Source organism: Corylus avellana, chromosome 4, assembly GCF_965113065.1.
Source record: "Corylus avellana chromosome 4, dhCorAvel1.hap1.2, whole genome shotgun sequence".
Lineage (NCBI taxonomy): Eukaryota > Viridiplantae > Streptophyta > Magnoliopsida > Fagales > Betulaceae > Corylus > Corylus avellana.
In genome coordinates, this window is record NC_142493.1 from 31,607,562 (window position 1) to 31,627,617 (window position 20,056).

General features: G+C 35.7%; 3 protein-coding genes across 4 annotated transcripts; 1 reads left to right on the forward strand and 2 right to left on the reverse strand.

Annotated features, from left to right (window-relative positions):
• Positions 1-135: 135 nt before the first annotated feature.
• Positions 136-2,849, forward strand: LOC132179332 (Tetratricopeptide repeat (TPR)-like superfamily protein). The gene has a single exon (XM_059592036.2). It carries the CDS (start codon positions 306-308, stop codon positions 2,691-2,693), a length of 2,388 nt encoding a protein of 795 aa, XP_059448019.2. The 5' UTR covers positions 136-305; the 3' UTR covers positions 2,694-2,849.
• Positions 2,850-3,082: 233 nt separating this feature from the next.
• On the reverse strand, positions 3,083-5,437 carry LOC132178731 (Pentatricopeptide repeat (PPR) superfamily protein). Its single transcript, XM_059591248.2, has one exon. It carries the CDS (start codon positions 5,378-5,380, stop codon positions 3,242-3,244), a length of 2,139 nt encoding a protein of 712 aa, XP_059447231.2. The 5' UTR covers positions 5,381-5,437; the 3' UTR covers positions 3,083-3,241.
• A 2,900-nt stretch (positions 5,438-8,337) lies between these two features.
• Positions 8,338-14,764, reverse strand: LOC132178549 (uncharacterized). 2 transcript variants are annotated; one of them, XM_059590991.2, is made up of 4 exons: positions 14,388-14,764; positions 11,882-12,117; positions 10,947-11,766; positions 8,338-10,784 (listed from the first exon to the last, which is right to left on the reverse strand). In XM_059590991.2, the coding sequence occupies exons 2-4, from the start codon at positions 12,113-12,115 to the stop codon at positions 8,572-8,574; spliced, it is 3,267 nt and encodes a 1,088-aa protein (XP_059446974.2). In that variant the 5' UTR covers positions 12,116-12,117; positions 14,388-14,764; the 3' UTR covers positions 8,338-8,571. The 2 variants fall into 2 exon arrangements, with proteins under 2 accessions (XP_059446974.2, XP_059446973.2); XM_059590990.2 differs by having other exon boundaries at positions 11,882-12,146.
• Between the last annotated feature and the right edge of the window lie 5,292 nt (positions 14,765-20,056).

A 20,056-nucleotide genomic window follows, 5' to 3' on the forward strand; every position in this document is an offset into this window, starting at 1 on the left:
ATAAGCTACATGTATGAAATGGATGCCAAGGGACCGAGGTTAACTATATGTTCTTCTTCTTCTTCCCTCTCTCTCTCTCTCTCTCTCTCTCTTGCTGAGTCGCTGACTATTTGGTAGTATATGGTGGCACTTTTACACGTCTGCCCCTGATACCGATGCACTAACCTCCTTTCCAAAACTGGTTCCGTATTGTTCCATGCTCAATCCACCGAGCGGAAAGGAAGAAAACTCTTTTCTCTTCGCCTGAACTTGACTTCACATAGACTCTATAAATAATCCTGTAAAGTTGTTCAAAAACAAGAATAATGACGCTCTACATGCCTTTGTTTAGGTGCTGCACCATGTTAAGAACACTAACCCAACTCCACGCCCATCTCTTTGTCACTGGCCTCCACAAAGACCCACTTGCTTCCACCAAGCTCGTTGAATCTTATGCCCAAATGGGCACTCTCCAATCTTCAAGACTTGTCTTTGAAACCTTCCCTAGCCCAGATTCATTCATGTGGGGTGTACTTATTAAGTGTTATGTTTGGAACCACTTCTTTGAAGAATCAATTGCACTGTACCATAAAATGCTGTACCATCAAGTCCAGGTCAATAGGTTTATATATCCTTCCATTTTGAGAGCTTGTTCTGGTTTTGGTGATCTGGGTATTGGTAGGAAGGTGCATGGGAGGATATTCAAATGTGGGTTTGATACTGATGCTATTGTTGAAACTTCATTGCTTAATGTGTATGGCGAAATGGGCTGCTTAGATGATGCACGAATGATATTCGATGGAATGCTGATTAAAGATGTGGTTTTGTGGAGTTCAATTATATCATGCTATGTTGAGAATGGATACACAAGAGAAGGCTTGGATTTGTTCCGTAGGATGGTCTCTCAAGGTGTTGAACCAGATTCAGTGACAATGCTTTGCGTAGCCGAGGCTTGTGGTGACTTGGGCTTTCTGAGACAAGCGAGGGCGGTTCATGGTCAAGTTGTGACAAGGGCAATTAAAAGTGATGGGTCTTTAGATTCTTACCTAGTTGTAATGTATAATGAATGTGGTGACTTGCGTAGTGCAGAGAGGATCTTCCAAAATGTCACTCACCGGCATACTGGTTCTTGGACTGCAATGATTACATGCTACAACCAAAATGGTCTCTTCCGAGAAGCAATAGATGTTTTTGTTGAGATGCAAGGGTCTAAAGCGGAACCTAATTCAGTAACCATGATGAGTATCATACGTTCTTGTGCTAGGTTAGGCTTGCTTAGAGAAGGGAAGTCAGTTCATTGCTTTGTTATTAGAAAAGCTTTAGATGCTGACCTTGATTTTTTAGGGCCAACTTTAATAGAATTATATGCCGAGTGTGGAAAACTAAATACTTGCGAGGGGGTTCTTCATGCACTTGGGGAGAGAAATATTGTGTCATGGAATATGCTCATCTCTCTTTATGCTCAGAAAGGGTTGTTGAAGGAGGCATTGTCACTATTTGTGCAGATACAGACACAGAGACTGATGCCAGATTCATATAGCCTGTCAAGTTCTCTTTCAGCTTGTGGAAATGTGGGTTCAATACAGCTTGGGTATCAGATTCATGGCCATGTTATCAAAAGAGGCATTATGGATGAGTTTGTACAGAATTCACTAATCGACATGTACTCCAAATGTGGCTTTGTGGATTCCGCATACATGATATTTGAAAAGATTAACCAGAGAAGTGTTGTAACTTGGAATTCTATGATTTGTGGGTTTTCTCAGAATGGGAATTCAGTAGAAGCAATCAGGCTATTTGATCAAATGTATTTGAATGGCACTGAGATGAATGAAGTGACCTTCTTAAGTGCAATTCAAGCTTGCTCCCATCTGGGTCATTTAGAAAAGGGAAAATGGGTTCACCACAAGCTTATTACCTGTGGTGTGAAGAAAGATCTTTATGTAGATACAGCTCTAACTGACATGTATGCCAAGTGTGGAGACCTTCATGCAGCCCAAGGAGTTTTTGATAGCATGTCAGAGAGGAGCGTGGTTTCGTGGAGTACCATGATTGCTGGTTATGGAATACACGGTCAGATCAATGCTGCCATCTCACTATTCAGTCAGATGGTGGATTCCGGAATACAACCAAATGAAGTTATCTTCATGAATATTCTATCAGCTTGCAGTCATGCAGGATCTGTGGAAGAAGGGAGTTCATATTTTAGCTCAATGAAGGATTTTGGGATCGAGCCCAATACAGAACATTTTTCTAGTGTAGTTGACCTTCTGAGCCGAGCTGGTGATCTCAATGGAGCCTATGAAATTATCAAATCAATGCCATTTCCTGTAGATGCTAGCATCTGGGGTGCTCTACTTAATGGGTGTCGAATTCACCGGAGGATGGACATAATTAGAAGCATTGAAGGAGACCTTTTAGACATTCGCACAGATGACACTGGATACTTCACTTTATTGTCTAATATATATGCAGAAGGAGGAGACTGGAATGAATTTGGGAAAGTGAGATCAGTGATGAAAGGTATAGGTCTGACGAAGGTTCCTGGATGGAGTACAATTGAACTTGACAAAAGAATCTACACATTTGGAGCTGGAGATACTTCTCATTTGCAAACGAACGAAATTTACAGGGTTTCGGAAAATTTGTCAACTTTGGCTGTCGAACAAGGGTATGATGTACAATATGATAGTTCAATATCTAATATTCTCTAAGGAAGATAATCTTACAGTTCACAGGAAGATGTTGAAAGCAAGCAAAATACTTGGGAAATTAATGCTTCTAGTTTGCTGGATAAAACTTGACAAGATTTTCAAAGACAGTAGCAAAAGAACCCTCCTTGGTAGTAAACTTAATTTCCACTAACTTACCCATCTCTTGTCCTTTCATACTCTATTTTCTTAGTTTCTTATTCTTACAAATAATCTTCTCTTTCCAAACAATATCTTTTACTTGATTATATTTTTTGTTTATGTCATTATTTCCCAAACTCCTTCAAAATTCAAATATATATATATTATTTTCAATTAAATATTCCGTCATAATTCATATTATGTCACATTGAATAAACTTAAAACTATTGTGTCATGAAATATGATGGTGAATCACTACTCAATAAATAGCATATTTATACATTTTCCATCTTCCCTACCAAAAAAAATATAAGCTTTAAATTGCCAATAATCCTATAATTTAAGATGAAAATATACAATTTACTCATTCATTGGCCTTTTCCTCAACCCCCACCACAATAAACTTATAACTACGGAAGAGATGCCACTTTGGCAGGTGAGATATCATCAATAATATCCATCTCCACTAGGCTACACCCAGGGGACTTGCTCAATCCTCTTTGCTTCATCAGCTCCCTCACCTGATTAACCTGGCTCCACCTTCCATCTGAAGCATACAAGTTACACATGAGTACATAGTAACTAGCTTCATTAGGATGTAACTGCAGCATTTTCCGGATTGCCACTTCTCCAAGATCAAGCCTTGCATGGAGTCCACATCCATGGAGAAAAGATCCAATCAAACGAACATCTGGCTGTACAGGCATATTCTCAATGAAGTCCAAGGCTTCTTCAAGTCTGCCAGCACGAGATAACAGATCTACCATACACGCATAATGCTTCATCGAAGGGACAAAGTTAAAGTCCTGGCACATCAAATTGAAACACCTCCACCCCTCCCCAATCTTCCCTGTATGGCTACATGCTGATAATATGGTAGTGAAAATTACTTCGTTGGGCTCTAATTTTTCTTTCAACATCTCACTGAAAAGTGCAAGGGACCCATTACCATCTCCCTGCATTCCATAACCACCAATAATTGCACTCCACGTGATAGTGTTCTTCTCTCCCATCCCATCAAAAACTATACGAGCAGACTTCACATCCCCACATTTGGCATACAAGTTAAGAAGTGCAGTGCCAACATAGACACTGGATGATAGTAGGCCCTTCTTCATAGAGAGAGCATGGAGTGAAGAACCGACTCGAAGAGCACCAAGGGAAGCACAAGTTGAGAGAACACGAACAAGTGTGAATGCATCAGGTGAGACAGAATCTGATATCATTCGATTAAAGAGTTCAAGAGCTTCATATGCGTTACCAATTAGTGAATGGCCAGATATAATTGAATTCCAAGTAATCTCATTCTTGTCTAAAACTGTTTCAAATATATAACTAGCATCTCTGATCATATGACATTTTGCATACATATCTATAAGAGCATTGCTCACCGTAGGTTCTCCTAACCCAAGCTTAATCACCAGACCATGAACTGACCGTCCCATATCCGAGTTGCCTAACTTTGAGCATGCCGAAAGCACACTAGTAGTCGTAGCGGAATTTGGCAATATATCAACCCATTTCTTATCCATAAACAACTTTAATGCCTCATTGGGATGGTCATTCTGTGCGTATCCCGCAATCATTGCTGTCCATGAGACAAGATCAGTAGGAGAAAACTCATCAAAGACAGAACGGGCATCTCTAACATCCCCACACTTAACATACATGTCTAGAAGCGCTGTCACCAAGAACGGATTAAATTCAAAACCCTTCTTAATCAGATACCCATGAAGCCACTTCCCCTGATGTAAAGCTCGTAAATTTGCACACGCAGTGACTAAGCTCCCTACAGTAAACTCGTTATCTTCAACTAACCCTTCTCTCATTCTGTTAAACAAAGCCAACCCTTCTATGGGACAGTCATTCTGCATATACCCCGCAATCATTGATGTCCATGAAACCACATTTCTATCAAGAATTTCATCGAACACCTCACGAGAACTCCCAATGTCTCTGCATTTCGCATACATGTTAACAAGACTCGTCAACACAAAACTATCGGGGCCCCCCGCCTTAACAATCTGGCAATGCACCTTCCTCCCATCATCAATATCGCGCAGTTCACAACACGCCTTCAACACAAATGAAAATACAGCATTGTCGCACTCTCTACCGCATATTCTCTTACGGGTATAGAACCGAATAATCTCCGAATACAAATCATTCAGATAGTACCACCTGATCATCACCTTCCATGCATAAAAATCCGGGTTTTCTATCCTATCAAAAACCAAGCGGGCATGCTCAACGTGCCCAAACGAACCATACAAGCTAACCAACTTCGTATCGTACAGAAGTTCACCGGTGAGGCCGTTTACGATGAGCATGCCGTGGATTATCTTGAGAGAATCGATGTTTCTGCAGAAACCCAGAAGAGCAAAACAGGGGTTTGAAGAAATGGAGTGCATAGAAGCTATGGTCTGAGCCAGAGCGAGCTCCGGAGATTCTAAGGGCTGTTGGTGGGTTGCATAGGTGAGAGTCCGCCATGGAAGGTAAGGCTTTTTGGTAAGAGGGAAGTGTGTACGTAAGGTGGAAACAAGTTTCATGGTCTGTTTTGGTCATCTGGGTTTGCTGGAGAAGCAAAGCAGTGGCGCTCCCGCCATTCCTTCCCTAATTGTTAATATGCCAACGAGAACGTAAAGAAGACGCCCTTTTTAACCCTAAGGCCTAATAATACCAATGACAACTTCTATTGGGCCTCACCAATGTTTACCGGACATATTCGTTTTGGGCCAACCTTAACCAAAGTCCAATACGGATTTTCAGCAATTTGTTGTCTAAATTGTTAATAATTCTGATAGCAAATATAAGACAACCTTTTTCTTATGGAACCCATTTGTCACAATAAGTTGGGGGCTATCCAAAATTTGTATATTCTTAAACTACATGTTTTATTATACATGTATGTTAATTTAATAAACTAAATTAAACGAAGATTTTTTCTTTATAAATGCAAAGAAAGAATAGGATTATTATAAAGTGATAAAAGTACATAAATAAATAAAAGTAAGGAGTCCAAAGAATATTTCATGGTTACATGTGGACATTAAATTAGGATCCTCTACAGTTCATTTGAAATTGGAAAATATTCAGTTAGTTATAGTGGAGTGATATTTTTGTCTCTCAAAAAATAAAAAGATAAAAATACCCTTTCACTATAACTAACTGAATATTCTACGATTCATTTGAACCGGATAAGATCGTGTTCCATGGACCACTTGTTGTGAGATGATGATCTCAACTCTCACGTGTAGTACTAGGGTTACAAAGTAGAAATACAAGAAGATCTGGGAATATAAAAATAAATAAATGTGAAGGGCCCCAGGTGCAATTAATTAATGGTAGTAGGGTACAAAGCAAAAAAGATAAAAAACCAAAATAAAATAAAATAAAAAGTAAGTCCGAGAAAAGGACAGATAAGTAGGGGGGAGGGGGGCAGCACTGAAAAGTGGAGTGGGTGTTGCTTTTTTGCATGACGAAAGAAAAAGAAAGCAAAGGAGTTGTTGTGAAATGCGATTGGTTGGAGGAGTATCTAAGGGAGACTTATTGACTATGACCACTGTACGACAAATCAACTGGGACACCGACACGACGACGCATATGCAGCCTCACACTGCGTACAAAAAGAAAGATCTTCTCGTCTTCTGTCCCCTCTCTATCCCACCCCCCCACCTGCCCTCCCACTCGCGTGCACACGCTCTCCCTCTTTCCAACCAACTTATTTTTTAATATTTATTATTTTAGCTAGTAAATAATTCAATTTTATTATGGTTCACTTTTTAAAGCCAATAATCTTAAGATTTGTTTGGAATTACGATTTCAATAAATACAATTTTAAAATTACTATTTTCTAAAATTGTAAAGGTGTTTAGTAAAATCTATTAAAAAGTACTTTTTAATTAAATATTTGTTATGTGAATTCATGATTTTGGTTTAAATTCGCATTTTTTCAAATAAGCACCTTATAGCTTGCTTATTGAAATTGCAGATTTGTTTTTTTTCTATTTTAAATTAAGTGTTACGTCTTACGTTTTGCGATATCTTTTAAAAACGCAAATTATTCTTTCGAAATTGCAATTCCAAACGCACCCTTAATACGTCAATTACTAAATAATTAAATTTAATTATTTAATAATGGAGTCTTGAAGTAGACAATTTTTTCTCCTTTTTTTTCATTTATGGAAAAAATAATTCCTAGAAAATGTTGGTTCAGGTCGACAAAGTTTAGCTAAAAGTTTCGATTGGCTACCCACAAGTACAGACAATGAAGTTAAAGCCGCTTTTTGAGAAACAAACAACGCACCCACAATATCTGCCTACTTGGGCCCAATGTTATGGACCCGGGACCCGGTTTTTTAATAATTTTTTATTTAGATTAATAGTAATTTATACCAAAAAAAAAAGAAGATAAAATTAATTTACCCAAGCTATGTTGGAAAAAATAAATTTCATATAAAATTCTTACATTTATTGTAATTGTTACAGATCTTGGTTCGTTTCGATTACGTATGTGAACAAACATAGTCCCACCGATTGATAAGTCCAAATCATTAGCACAGCTGCACAGACGATCATTTATGGCAGATCTATAGAATAATTTATATGGCTTTAATTTGATAGGCAGAGAGAGAGAGAGAGAGAGAGGGAGGGAGAGAGGGAGAAGGACATGGAAAGTGGAAAAGGTTCGTGGAAATCATTGATGAATGCAGGTTGTTAATAATTACTAATATTATTTTTCATTCAATGTGGAGGAATAAAAATAGGAATAGAGCCAGCAATCTTTTCGATTGGATGTAGTATTCTGATTATGTTGGCGGAAAAGAATTGTTTGAATATGGAGCGAATTGTTAATCAGAAAAGTGGATTCACATAAATGAAAATGACTGGGTCACCACACTCTAAATTACTCTCCCCGCACAATTATTTCACTTGCGTGAAAGTTGGTTGGCCATCAAGTTTGGTTCCTCAATTGCAGCATCATTGTCCCATGTGATGTGGGAAACAAACCCTCATTTACAGGGACACCCATTTTCCAAAAGTCGTCTGAAATTTCTCCATGTCAATTCGTCTCTCATTTTCTGAAAGAGTTTCATGTGGGTTTGACATTTATTGACACTAGTGCTCCTTGTATTGCAGAATTTCCTCATCTGATTTCGAAGAGAATTCAGGTCAGATGATTTTTACAGTGGCAAATATGTTTCTATGTTGTTTAAAATTCCTTTATTAATGCCTCTCTTGTTCCAAGCAGTTGATAACATATATTCTCTTCCTCCCGTTAAAGGCCAAGCTCACCCATCTAAAAAGACAACATATTTCCTTGTGTTTCGTTTGCCCAATGTGTCCTCAGATGATAGCATTTTAGCTGTGCTTCAACCTGACATTCTTAGCCTTCATCTTTAACAAAACTCCGGCCGGTGGGTCAATCAGATGAAGCAAATAATATATAATAGCACCCAAACAATTAAGAAAATACCCCTAAGACCCAAGGGACTGCACACACAAGTGAAGGAATGCTATTATATATCCCGGAACAAATCATACAACATTATTTACGGTAATACAAAGTTGGTAAACACTCAAAGGTAGATAATCAAGCAAGCCCAAATTTTGGACTAAGAAATGTACAAAAGGCAGTCCCCATGGCTCAGAACCACTTCACTTCCCCAAAGCCAGAGAAACAACTCCTTACTTCCCTCTATAAAATTCTAAATTAAGAATACAAAGCCTCTTCCCACAATCAGGTTAAAGGGATAGATGTATGATTACCTGCAGGGCATCTCTGCCGGCGGGGACGTCTAGTTGTCTTCCCCCACCCTGTTAGGCTTCTATCCTCCAGTCCCACTTCAACAATATTAAGCTGCTGTATCAGCGGAGTGCAAGCTGAGCTCATTGGCACAGTGGGGGAGGAGCTCGCCACTGACCGCCGCCTGCCCCTTCCACAACCATTTCTAGTAGAGCTCCTCCTTGTCAATCCTGAATGCCACAAATGACCGGTTGCTCGCATCAGCCCCCCAAATGTCTGAAGATCCTCTGTTACCTCATGCCTTGAAAGAGAAGCAAGGCCTGGAAGGATGTCTCTTTGGAAGTCTCTTCGCTGCCTACCTCTTCTTGCCTGGCCCTTCCGGGCCCGATTTGGTAATAAAGTGGCTCCAGTTTCCTCCAGCTTTAAGTTTTCTGGAACCAGAGGTTTAGGCATATAATCTTCTTCCTTTGTCTCTATTAGTTTTAATGTCATGAACTCAAAGTAATCACTCCCTTCTTCTTCTTCTTCTTCTTCTTCATTATCCTCACTATCTTTGACTCTCAAAACAAGGTCAAACTTGCTCTCAATATCATCTCCACATGAGGAAACTATCTCCACAAACCAATTAAGGCGATCCACAGAAGCTTCTGACGGATTGCAAGTGGTATCATCAAACTGATTGTGGAGACTCGTTGATGAGATGGCAACTATTGCCTCTGCTGCTACCATCATAACTTCATCCTCTGGGTGCTCAGCTTTCTGCTGTGGTGATTGCAGAAGAACCACATGCTGCTTTTCTGCAGCTTCTCCAGGAATTACTTCCTCCTCAGTCTCAACAACTACAGGGGCTTCTAAATCTATCCCTGCTGTAATCTTCACATTAGTGCTAGGAATAGAAGGTACCAAGGATGTTTCATCGTCACTTATACTGAAATTCAGATCAATGTTATGTCTGAAAATGGAAACATTTGCATCTGTTTTCTTATCTTTAACCAGAACTTCTGCCGTTATCTGATCGCCCAAGTCAGGAACTGCAGGTTCACAAGGCAAGTTTATATCAAGGACTCTGTTTTTCCCGTTATTCTCCACAACTTCACCTTCAGATGGGAGAGGAAGGGACACAGAGGGGGAGGTGAAAGAAGAAGACTCATTCTTAGAAATATGAGACTTTTCAAAGATGGGAAACCCAAGAATTTTTCTATTACTCAGGTAGGCTCCTACTTCAGTCCTCTTGATCTCAACATCATTAGAACATGAATCCGATTTTAAATTCTGTGTAAAAATTTCATTAGTTCCCTTCTCCTTTTCAATTTTGTTGGATAACTGTTTTGGTGAAAATTGCAAGAAACTCGGCTCTTCTGTAGTTAAAATTCTCCCTGCATTGGATGCCTGATTCTTAGAAGCAGGCTTAGGTCTGAGCCATGGCAAGACTGCAAGATGCTCTTCATGCTTCTGTCCTCCATCTATCATCTCAAAACCTTGCTGGGAAGCTACTTTGTTGGATGAACTGTTTGAAAGCACCGCATTCACGTTCTCATCTTTTACAGAATTCATGTCCAGGCAATCTGAACCCTTAAAGTACTTCATCATGCCATTATTGAAGAAGTGGTCAGGAGCTCTGTGGTGACCATTACTTGAGTTCAAATAATCATAGCTGATTGAAGGGAGATGACCTGGTTCCTTGGACCCCGATGATGACCCATGGTAAAATCCATTTCTGTTAGGCACTTCACTTCCAAATGATGGGTCACATCTAGGATTGCTCTTAATATGCCAAGCATCTCCCAAAAATCCATTGCTCTGCACTGATGACTGAGAACTCTTACTCAAGTTAGCAGATGAGTTCAAACATGGTTGTTTTTGAACTGATATTGACTTCTGGCTTAAGCTACTACTTTGCCTTTCCCAAGATGAAACTGAGTGAGACCAAGACTTGGCAAAATCAGAGGACGGGGCAATAGTATATGGACTGGGTACATGGGAGGCCACAATTGACCCCAGATGCTTATTACTGGAGATTTCATGACCTCTGTCTGACATTTCCAAAGCACAAACTGTTCTTTCATTCCACAATCCTATCTTGCTTTGATCAGTTAGATAGTAAGCAGAAGATTCATGAGCTTTGTTAAGCAAAACTTGCATTGGCTGGGAAGATATTTCTGGTTGGAAACCTTGAGAAGCAGAGTTCAAGTTGCTTTTACTGTGCCCTATAAACAAATTGGCACCCGGAAAAAAAAAAAAAAAAAAAAAGTTGTAATCCAATGAAACAAGCTGACCAGACATATACGTTTAAAAAAATAGAGAAAACTGAAGAATTCAAACAGAACCAACTTAAGAAATTTTGATGCAACTTGATGAAGAAACCATACCTGATTCAAGCATATGGGAAAACCACCCTTTTCCATTTCCATTGTTCTCTAAGTGCCGAGTATTCCAAGTCCCATTATCAGTTCCATTGTGGGAGTTGAGTGAAATTTCCTTTTGCAAACTTAGAAACTGCGAGTTTGGTTTAGCAGACAGATCAGGGCCTTGAACCTCAAGGTGACAGGCACGACGGCCCAGAACATCAACATATCCAGAAGCATTTGTTTCTTCTATCTGAATAGGCTCATTCAAGTCTGCCAAACCATTTCTGCTCTCTAAACATGAAACAGAAGGCGAAGCCTCTCCTTGAAAACCACTCTTCCTACCATCGATAGGAAACAACTTTACACCATTCTCAGGACCAGCCTTATGATTTCTATTAGAATGATAACTTGACATGCCAGATCCGTTTTCTTTGCTTATCTGATCCCCTTCTTCAGTATCAATGTATTCATCAGCTGGAAGTTGAAGATCAAACGTTTTCCTCCTGACCTTTGAGGGTCTGGAGTCCAGCACCTCTAAATCCTTTGAATTACCCCCATTTTGGGATAAAAAAGGACCACCTTGTGCGCTGTTTCCTTTTATAGAACTCAAAGTAGAATGAATGTCCTCAACACCCGAAACAGATGGTCTAGCACAAACAGAGTTTGCCAAAGGGAAGCTGGGGATATGCCATTTTCGAGGATCTTCAGACGTAATTTGAGATGCTAAGGGACTTGATGACAATGATGACTCAATGGGCATCCGGGTTTTATGTAATTCTTTCCTTTTAAATTCATCCATCAAATCCCTCTGTATTCTATAAAGGCGGTGAAGTTCATACACCTGGATGAATGCAGAAAAATCAGATGTATCCAATAAAACTAAATAAACTCAATCTGTTAAGAATACAATTGATTGAACCCCTAGGAATTTAAAAGGGCCAAGAAATTTTGAATACCTGATTTTTGAATATTGCCTCATGCTCAAGCATCATCTGCTTCACTACATCCTTATCATAATCAGGATACGAATCTGTGGCAGCCCTCGGCAAGAAATCATTATAATACTGCCCATTTACCAAGGTTTTATCCCCATAATACAGGGGCCAGCTACAACTGTTAGAATTCTCGTTAAGATCCCTCATAGTGTAATATCCTGGCAGATAACCTTTACACTGCACTTTTGTTCCCATTCCTGAACACCAATGAAGGAACTTATCAACACTGAAACAAATAAGCAAAACAATCAGTCTTAACAATGCGAATCTAGTTCCATGTAACGATTCCCAATTAGCAGAACTGCTCGCCCTAGTTTTTATTAAGAAAGGAAAAAAGAAAAAAAAAGCAATGGATACAGTTATATACATACAAGGAAATTCACAACCAACAAAGCATGCTAAGATTACTTACCAAGGGCAGGAACGAAATGAGCCATTAGGCAATTTTTATGGAAAGTGGAAACATTAAAGGTCTCATAAGTTCAAGAACGCACTTGTTTTGGTACCAAGATTCTCATTTTGCACAATAATAGGCATCACATTTTTTTACACATATATTATCACTTCATATTTGCCAGCCTTCCAATGTATTTTCAAAGATGTTCCCTCATAAATGTCTTAATTTTTCATGTTTCCTAGTTAAGCTAATGCTGATTGGTTGCTTCTTTGTTCCATTTCTATTTACTAATTTCATATCCTAAATCTTCTTCACAGTAAAACTAATTGATTCTACACTCTCCCTCTATCACCTAAGTCACATGACCTTATAGACCTAGCACGCGAATTAACAGCAGAAGTTATCCTAAAGGCTTTCCAGTCTAGAAATTCAAGAATCACTCTCCAGAAACAGCTCTATGAAGCCTAGAGAGCATCTACAATCTGATATACTGTATATAAGTATCAAGGGGAAAAAAATGAAAAGTTAAAAGTTCTTGCACCTTCAAAGAGAAAACTTTAATAGGCTTTCTTACCATAAACAAATTGGCTCTTAAAAAGCAAGCATTCCGAGCAGCATGAATGCACAGGTACAATAATTATTTAGAGAAACATGAATGAGTTAGTTAATAACACTAGCAATCACATTCACTATAACTATGTTGAAACCATGACTCTCAACAAAAAGCACTCACTAAAAGAAACAGATAGAAGCAACAAAAAATCCTAGAAAGTATTATTGTATTTCATTCAACGAAATAGGATTTTAATAGATAATAAAACTTATAGTTTCTCTTATCACTAAATCCATTTCAGGTCTAAGAAAGCAAAGGAGGACCTATGCATCTTTAATAATTTAAAAAAAACCCTGCATGTTCCAAGAACTAAAAAATTAGTGACAAGTTGCTCAAGCAGTTTATTACTGCAAGCTACAATTATATTAAAAGTCTTTTAGATGCTCTAGAGTATTCATTGCTATAATTCACCGTTTGACAGTGCGACAAATAAGGATCAGCAGCCTTCTTTAGAAACAATTCAACAAAACTAACGCAGTTCTTAGTTACGAGTCTCAAATTATAAATATTCATGGACCTGGCTGAACACTTCAACTGCTATCTGACACTTTGTTTTCAGAACAGCAACTACATTACCTTCCTCACATTCCATACTGATAGTAGCCATTATCTCTAACTAAATCCAATATAACGCTCCTCCAAGCATAGGAATCTCCATTTCTAATTGACTAGGAGAACTCACAAGCAACTCAAGGAACAATCCCGTGATACCAATAGTAGAACAGGGATAATCATATAACCCTTCCCTTCACTGAGCTAAAAATGAATACAACATTTTAATAAAGCATCCAAATTCAAAAGTATTGATAAGATTTGTAACGAAGAAACAAAAAAATCCTTCACTAATGCAGTTAGAAGTAGACGCCGAAAAAGAAAATATTATATGGTAGCGAAGAGAATCCAAGACAGCCGGTAATCACCATAAGCTTTTCATGCCGCACAAAAATCCTCAACGCCGACCAAAATTTGGAGGAAAAACCCAGTACGCTGAATCTTTTAGAAGCCTTAAGATCAAGATGGAAAGTTCGAAGTTCTCTTTGCTAATTATCGAGATGACGAATATCTACATCGGTAATAAAAGTTAATAGAACAGATCCTACCCAGTTACAACCTAAAATTAACATATGTAAGCAAATATTAACAAGACAAATGGACCATAACAAATACTATAATCAACCATCAAACAAATTCAAAAAATAAAAAATAAAAATAAAAATCAAATCAAATCAAAACAAAATACAAATTAAATATCAAAAGAAATATCAGTGGAGTTTATAAGTTGCAGTGAAACCACAAAAACAAATGCACAATCAAGCCATAAAAAAAGGCAACAATTTAACAATTTCAAAAGGCAGAATAAAGTACATAATTAAAATAAAGTAAAACCCAATTAACAAAATCATCAAGCAAAATGAAATCATAAATCAATTTACTAAGAAAGTAAGAATAAGTTTTACCTCAGACCCACATCCTCTTATCAGCTCTCTCCTCAAGAACCCCGCATGGATTGAATCATTCAACGAAAACTCCACATCATGGAAAATTCAGAGTCCCAGACTCTCACCACTGAGACCAAAGCAGCTAGAGAAAATGATAACAATAATTATTCAACAAACAAAAAAAGTGGGCGTTTTTGCAACACCGTTGAAGGAGCTTAGATCGTCACAAGATTGAAGAAAAGGAGGAGATTTCGATCTGCTGGGCCACTCTCTTTCTCTCTCAAAGAATAGAGTTTTTGGAGAGAGAGAGTTTTTTTCCTTTTCTTCCTTTAGAGAGAGAGAAAAAGAGAGATCCCAGATAAGAAATCTTCACACAAACAAACGACCTTCTAAGAACAGTGACATGATATTTGTCAACATCCGGTCTCTTTTTATTCTCTGCTTTTTCTTCACTTCTCTCTCTCACACACGCATTTCTTTTCCCTTCTATATATAAATATAAAATCTAATTTATTTCTGTGTTTTTGAGGTAATGAAAAGAAATGGGCATTTCTAGATTCTCTCCACCTTCCTTGCTTTTGGTACAGATATTAAAAACTATTTCTTCACCATTTAACAATTTGAAAAATCCAACGCACTCGTATATACTATATAATTATTGTATTTATTTTAAACAGTACCACACCTTTCAGCAGGAACAATCACAATTTACAACAAACTTCACAATTACGTTCTTCTAATCTACTTGTTTACCTCAAAAGATTAATACTACCGAATCAATTAACGTAAGTTGCTTGTTTCCAACAAAATTTCCATATTAAGTATTGTTTAATTGGCTAATTGTAGCTGACAAAAGTGTGTGCCCCACTCTCCTACTGTGGGGAGGATTAGGATTGACATAATAAATGCCCATCTGGGTGGTAGATATTTACGAGAATGGGATTCGTGCTTCTGTGGGGTTCTGATTGGCTGATCCTCTGTTTTCTGTCTGACCAGTTAAAAAAGAAAAAGAAGTCCTTTTTGTGTAGTTAAAAAAGAACATTATGGCTCCTTAATACGTGGCTGTTTTTGGCACATCATCTTTAGTTCCATACAATGGGCGCCAGGTTTACTAGAATGTCAAAACATTTCTTCGTCACCCAATGAAAGAAAAAAAGTATTAAAGACAACCTTTTATTTCGATCAAAATCTTACCCAATGTAATCTTTTTCAAACTCTTTTAACATCTTGATGCTAGATTTAGATGATGTCATGCTCTTCATTAATTCAAATTGAAGAACATCGATAAGATTGAGGGATGAAAAATTTGACTCTTTAATTGACAGTTGGTGGAAGGTGGAAGCAAAGCAGAAAAGATATCAGTCATACTATAAGTTTTCTTAGAGTTTTTTTATAGTCATCTCAAATGTAATATAACTTTTAAAATTACCACTTAATTTGAGATGTGATTGATTGACTTTTGATCTTTGGTGGTTTTAAAAACTATATAACATTAAAAAAACTCTAAAAAAAACTTATAGCATTACTGGAAAAGAAATAGTCCAAAAGGCTAAATATTTAAAAATGAATAACGAAATTGATGGATTTTATTTGGCTTTTACTTTGGAGTAGAATCCCTTCACAACATTGATTGCAGTTTAGTGAATCAGAATTTCATATATCTCACGTCATTGTCAATACAAACGAATCCTCAAACTGTAACATTAATCGTACCCACAAAAGAAAAGCGACTATATTATAAAAATTTATTACATGGGGTGGGGTGGGGTGACCTAGTGGGTGGTTTGTGTCTGAGGTCCAATGCCTAAGCTATGCTCTATAATTTCACTCAACTTGTATTACAAATAAATTTTCAAACATTTTTTTTTTAAATAAAAAAAAAAATTATGATATGCATTTTTATTCAACTAGGTAACATTCCAGGGTGATTCTTTTCAAAAAAAAAAACGAGGTTGATGTTTTTTTTTTTTTTTTAACCTCAATGAATCAGATATCATTAAACACGATAATTAATTTACTAGTTTTGTTCGTATTATAATTTTTTCTTAAAATTTCACTAATTCAACTTAAACGTTTGATCCATTTAGTTTAGGCAATGAGCTCCAAAAGCCATTTGTAGCTAATTGGTCCCAAAGTAGTTAAGCGTATAGTTAAGCTCGATTAAAGTGTTGTCAGCCTTTAATATTTATAACTCTATTAGGCGAAGGTATGAAGAGGCTAATATTGGTGATTCTCTATTTTAGAATGTCCAATAATAAATTTAGGAATTCATGAAATTTTTTGGAAGCCTCTAAAATAAATTAGGCTAATAACCGTATTTCTATAATAAAATGTTTTAAAATATAAAAACAAAAACAAAAAAAAACAAAAAAAAAAACTAACAAAGTTCAGAATTAATAAATATTAAAAAAACAAAGAGTTAATCAAAATTAAACCCTAACCCATATCTTTAAGAAGTGACTTTAAGTTTCAGAAAAATCAGAACTTTTATGCTATGATTAGACTCATGCATTTAATACTTTCATAAGTTGTTTGTTATTCAAATTTAGGCAAAAAAATTTATTATTCATTTAAAAAAATAATAATTATCAACATTTTTATTTTTTACATCACATCAATCATTTTTTATTACTATTCATATAAAAAATTCATTTCAAACGAATATATATATATATATATATCACTTTTTCATATTAAATATTTTTACTTTTTTCTCGTATTAATCAATTTTTACTACAATTTTTGTTTGCTAAACAATAATCGTCCCTTGCCGAACGACCCGTATGAGCATACGAGACTTCTAAGTTAACAAACTTCACAATATCTATTGCCGATCTTCATTAAAATTTGCATGGTCTATGACTATCACTTTGTCCAGAAAAATTGGTTTCCTTCTCCATGTTAAAAAAATAAAATAAAATAAAATAAAAAAATTGAGTTCTAAGATCGGAGTAGACTTATTACCTTTGTATTATTTATATGCGCACAAAAAAACAAGGTAGAACCGCGTGGACAATTGTACGACCACACTACATAGGTTAATTAATGATCGTATCCAACAATATAAAAACAGGATTCGGATCTCTTCCAATTTGAGAGAAGTTGGAGATTCTCCAATTGTTAATCATGATCATTTATTTTAAATTCAATGGTGTATAAAATCATTTAAGCATCTGTAAAACAAATGACAACATTTAATGCTTCGGTTATACAAAAGCAGTTGATATTTTATAGACCATTAGATTTAAAATGAAGGGCCCCGATTAACAATTGAAGAATTTTCAATTTCTCCTCAATTTGAGGGATCTCAATTCATAAAACATCAAAGAAAATGGCTAACATCAATTAGCTACGATTTTTCGAGACTTTTTTTTTTTTAATAACGATTTTTCGGGATTTTTAAAATCATTTTTTTTTAAGTTTTAAATGTTATAATGTTGAGTTACCATATTTTAAAAATCTGCAATGTCTTCAGAATTTTTAATAAATTCTAATAAATCTCCAAAATATATATATATATATTTTTTTTTAAATGACAAAAATTTCCTCCAAACCAATCTGAATGAAATATTATCCACGTAAAATAGTGACAAGTATTTTTTTTTTTTTGAAAATAATAGCTTCATCAATACTTGTCACTATTAAATGATCAATAGTGACAAGTATCTATAAACATTTAAAAGACACATTAAATTCTTGACCTCATTAATAGCAGTTTACTAACTTAAACTAAATTTAATGTGCATTTTAAATGTTTACAAACACTAACACTATTTTACATGAGTTTGAAGATATTTCTTACAGGAAATTTTTGTCCTTAAAAAAAAAAAAAAATAGAACATTCAGGTGACCCATGACCATAGAGCTTCTTTTTTTTTCTTTTTTTTTTTCCTGTTTTTACTTTTTGTTTTCTTAAAAACAAAATTAAATTTGTTAGTTAAATTAGTTTTGTATTTTTATTAATTTTATAGTGGTATGAGGGACATTTCACTTGCTTACCTTATGATTTAATTGGAAACTCTAATTTTATACTGGTACAAGCCACGAGGGACATTTCACTTGCAAATAATCTGAAATATAGGCACTTGAAATTACAATTTTTAAACTTTAAGGGTATGATTGCAAAAGTGCCAAAATATCAAGAGGTAAATGAAGTTTTTTTTTTTTTTTTTTTTTTTTTTTTTTCTAAATCTAACTAAATAATTCATGTTCAAAATGGGGAAAGTATTTGAGAGACCATGCTTATTTACAACACCTTTTTTAACTATTAGGTTTTATTTTATTTATTTTTTTAAGGTTAATTACAATTAACATCTCTCAACTATCACTCATTTATACGTTGTTCTTACAAACTACCACCGGTCAAACTCAGCTCCTTTCAATTACTAATGGTTGATCTTCATTAGTAATTGCACATTTAGCCAACTTGTTAAATCTAAAATGCACATTTAACACACACATGCTCATTTTTAACGTAAAATGATGAAAATGCCCTTAGTTTATAAACTAAATTTACTTAAATACCTTAAAAGTTAAAAAACAAATAAATAATAAATAATAGATCTTCATTTTTATTATTATTTAAAAAAAAAAAAAAAAATTGAATAACCACATTCAACACCAAAGAATGGGCGGCCAGACCACTCCCTAGTGGAGTGATTTAGGGTGAATGATCCACTCTATCCTGTAAATCGCTTTGTCAACCCATCTTATTTAGAGGCTCCAATAAAAAAAGGCCTGACTTGGGTATATGCAGATTTAATATGCCAGTTGCTATACAACCACATATGATCAGATTCATATATATATATATCCTGGGGTATCAAGTACAATGATAATAATATTACCATACCCGGATAATTTAGGTTCACCTACCCATATGCGAGCAATTTTGCCTATATCCATGCTTGTGATCGGATAATTACTGTATATATTTTGTATTAATTATTTACAGGACCTCATATCCTGGACCTTTGCAATTTGATGCTCCACCAATTCTATATATATAATTCTCACTTGTTAAATTAAAATACATGTGAACATATATGAGTGTACGTAATAGATTTAATCATGCAAAAAGAAAAAAAAAACAAAAAACAAAAAACAAAAGAAAAGTCAAAAACTCAGGGTAGAATTATACATACAAAGCATCTAAAGAATATGAATTAAATATGATACCGTGTTGCAAACTTGGTCTTCTTTTATAACATTTGGACGGAACGTACGTTGATGAGGAAATTGCTTTCATTGCTGACCAAATTTGCTTGCGTATGTGTCTGAAAATTATTTTGTTTCTTGAAACCGTAAAACAACCACATATATAATAAAAAAGTTATCATAAATGCAATGAATTTTGTGGAATTTGCGTATGAAAAGTATTTAGACTAATGTCATTTTACTCATTTAAACAAATCTTATTGCAAAATAATGTCATTTTAATTAGAAATTCTATGTAATAATAATCAAATGAAACGAAGATGTTCTTGACTTGAAAAATAAGCAAACCAAAACAAAATCCTGGACCACAAAATATGGTCTATAAATTGATACTGATAGTGGGGACGATTCGGTTGTCATGTCCCATAGGGCAACCATACCCGGACAATCAATAAATATGACTTCCAATGAGAAACGTGGGCTATGTTGAATTGTTTTCAGTCATGTTCTTCAAATAAAATTATTAATAA

Excerpts from the sequence above, each read along its gene's own strand:
- LOC132179332 (XM_059592036.2), top strand. The coding sequence starts at position 306 with ATGACGCTCTACATGCCTTTGTTTAGGTGCTGCACCATGTTAAGAACA.
- LOC132178731 (XM_059591248.2), bottom strand. The coding sequence starts at position 5,380 with ATGAAACTTGTTTCCACCTTACGTACACACTTCCCTCTTACCAAAAAG.
- LOC132178549 (XM_059590991.2), bottom strand. The coding sequence starts at position 12,115 with ATGGGAACAAAAGTGCAGTGTAAAGGTTATCTGCCAGGATATTACACT. Across the intron at positions 11,767-11,881 it reads AGGCAATATTCAAAAATCAG|GTGTATGAACTTCACCGCCT; the intron begins GTATTCAAAATT and ends GCATTCATCCAG. Across the intron at positions 10,785-10,946 it reads TTCCCATATGCTTGAATCAG|GGCACAGTAAAAGCAACTTG; the intron begins GTATGGTTTCTT and ends ATTTGTTTATAG.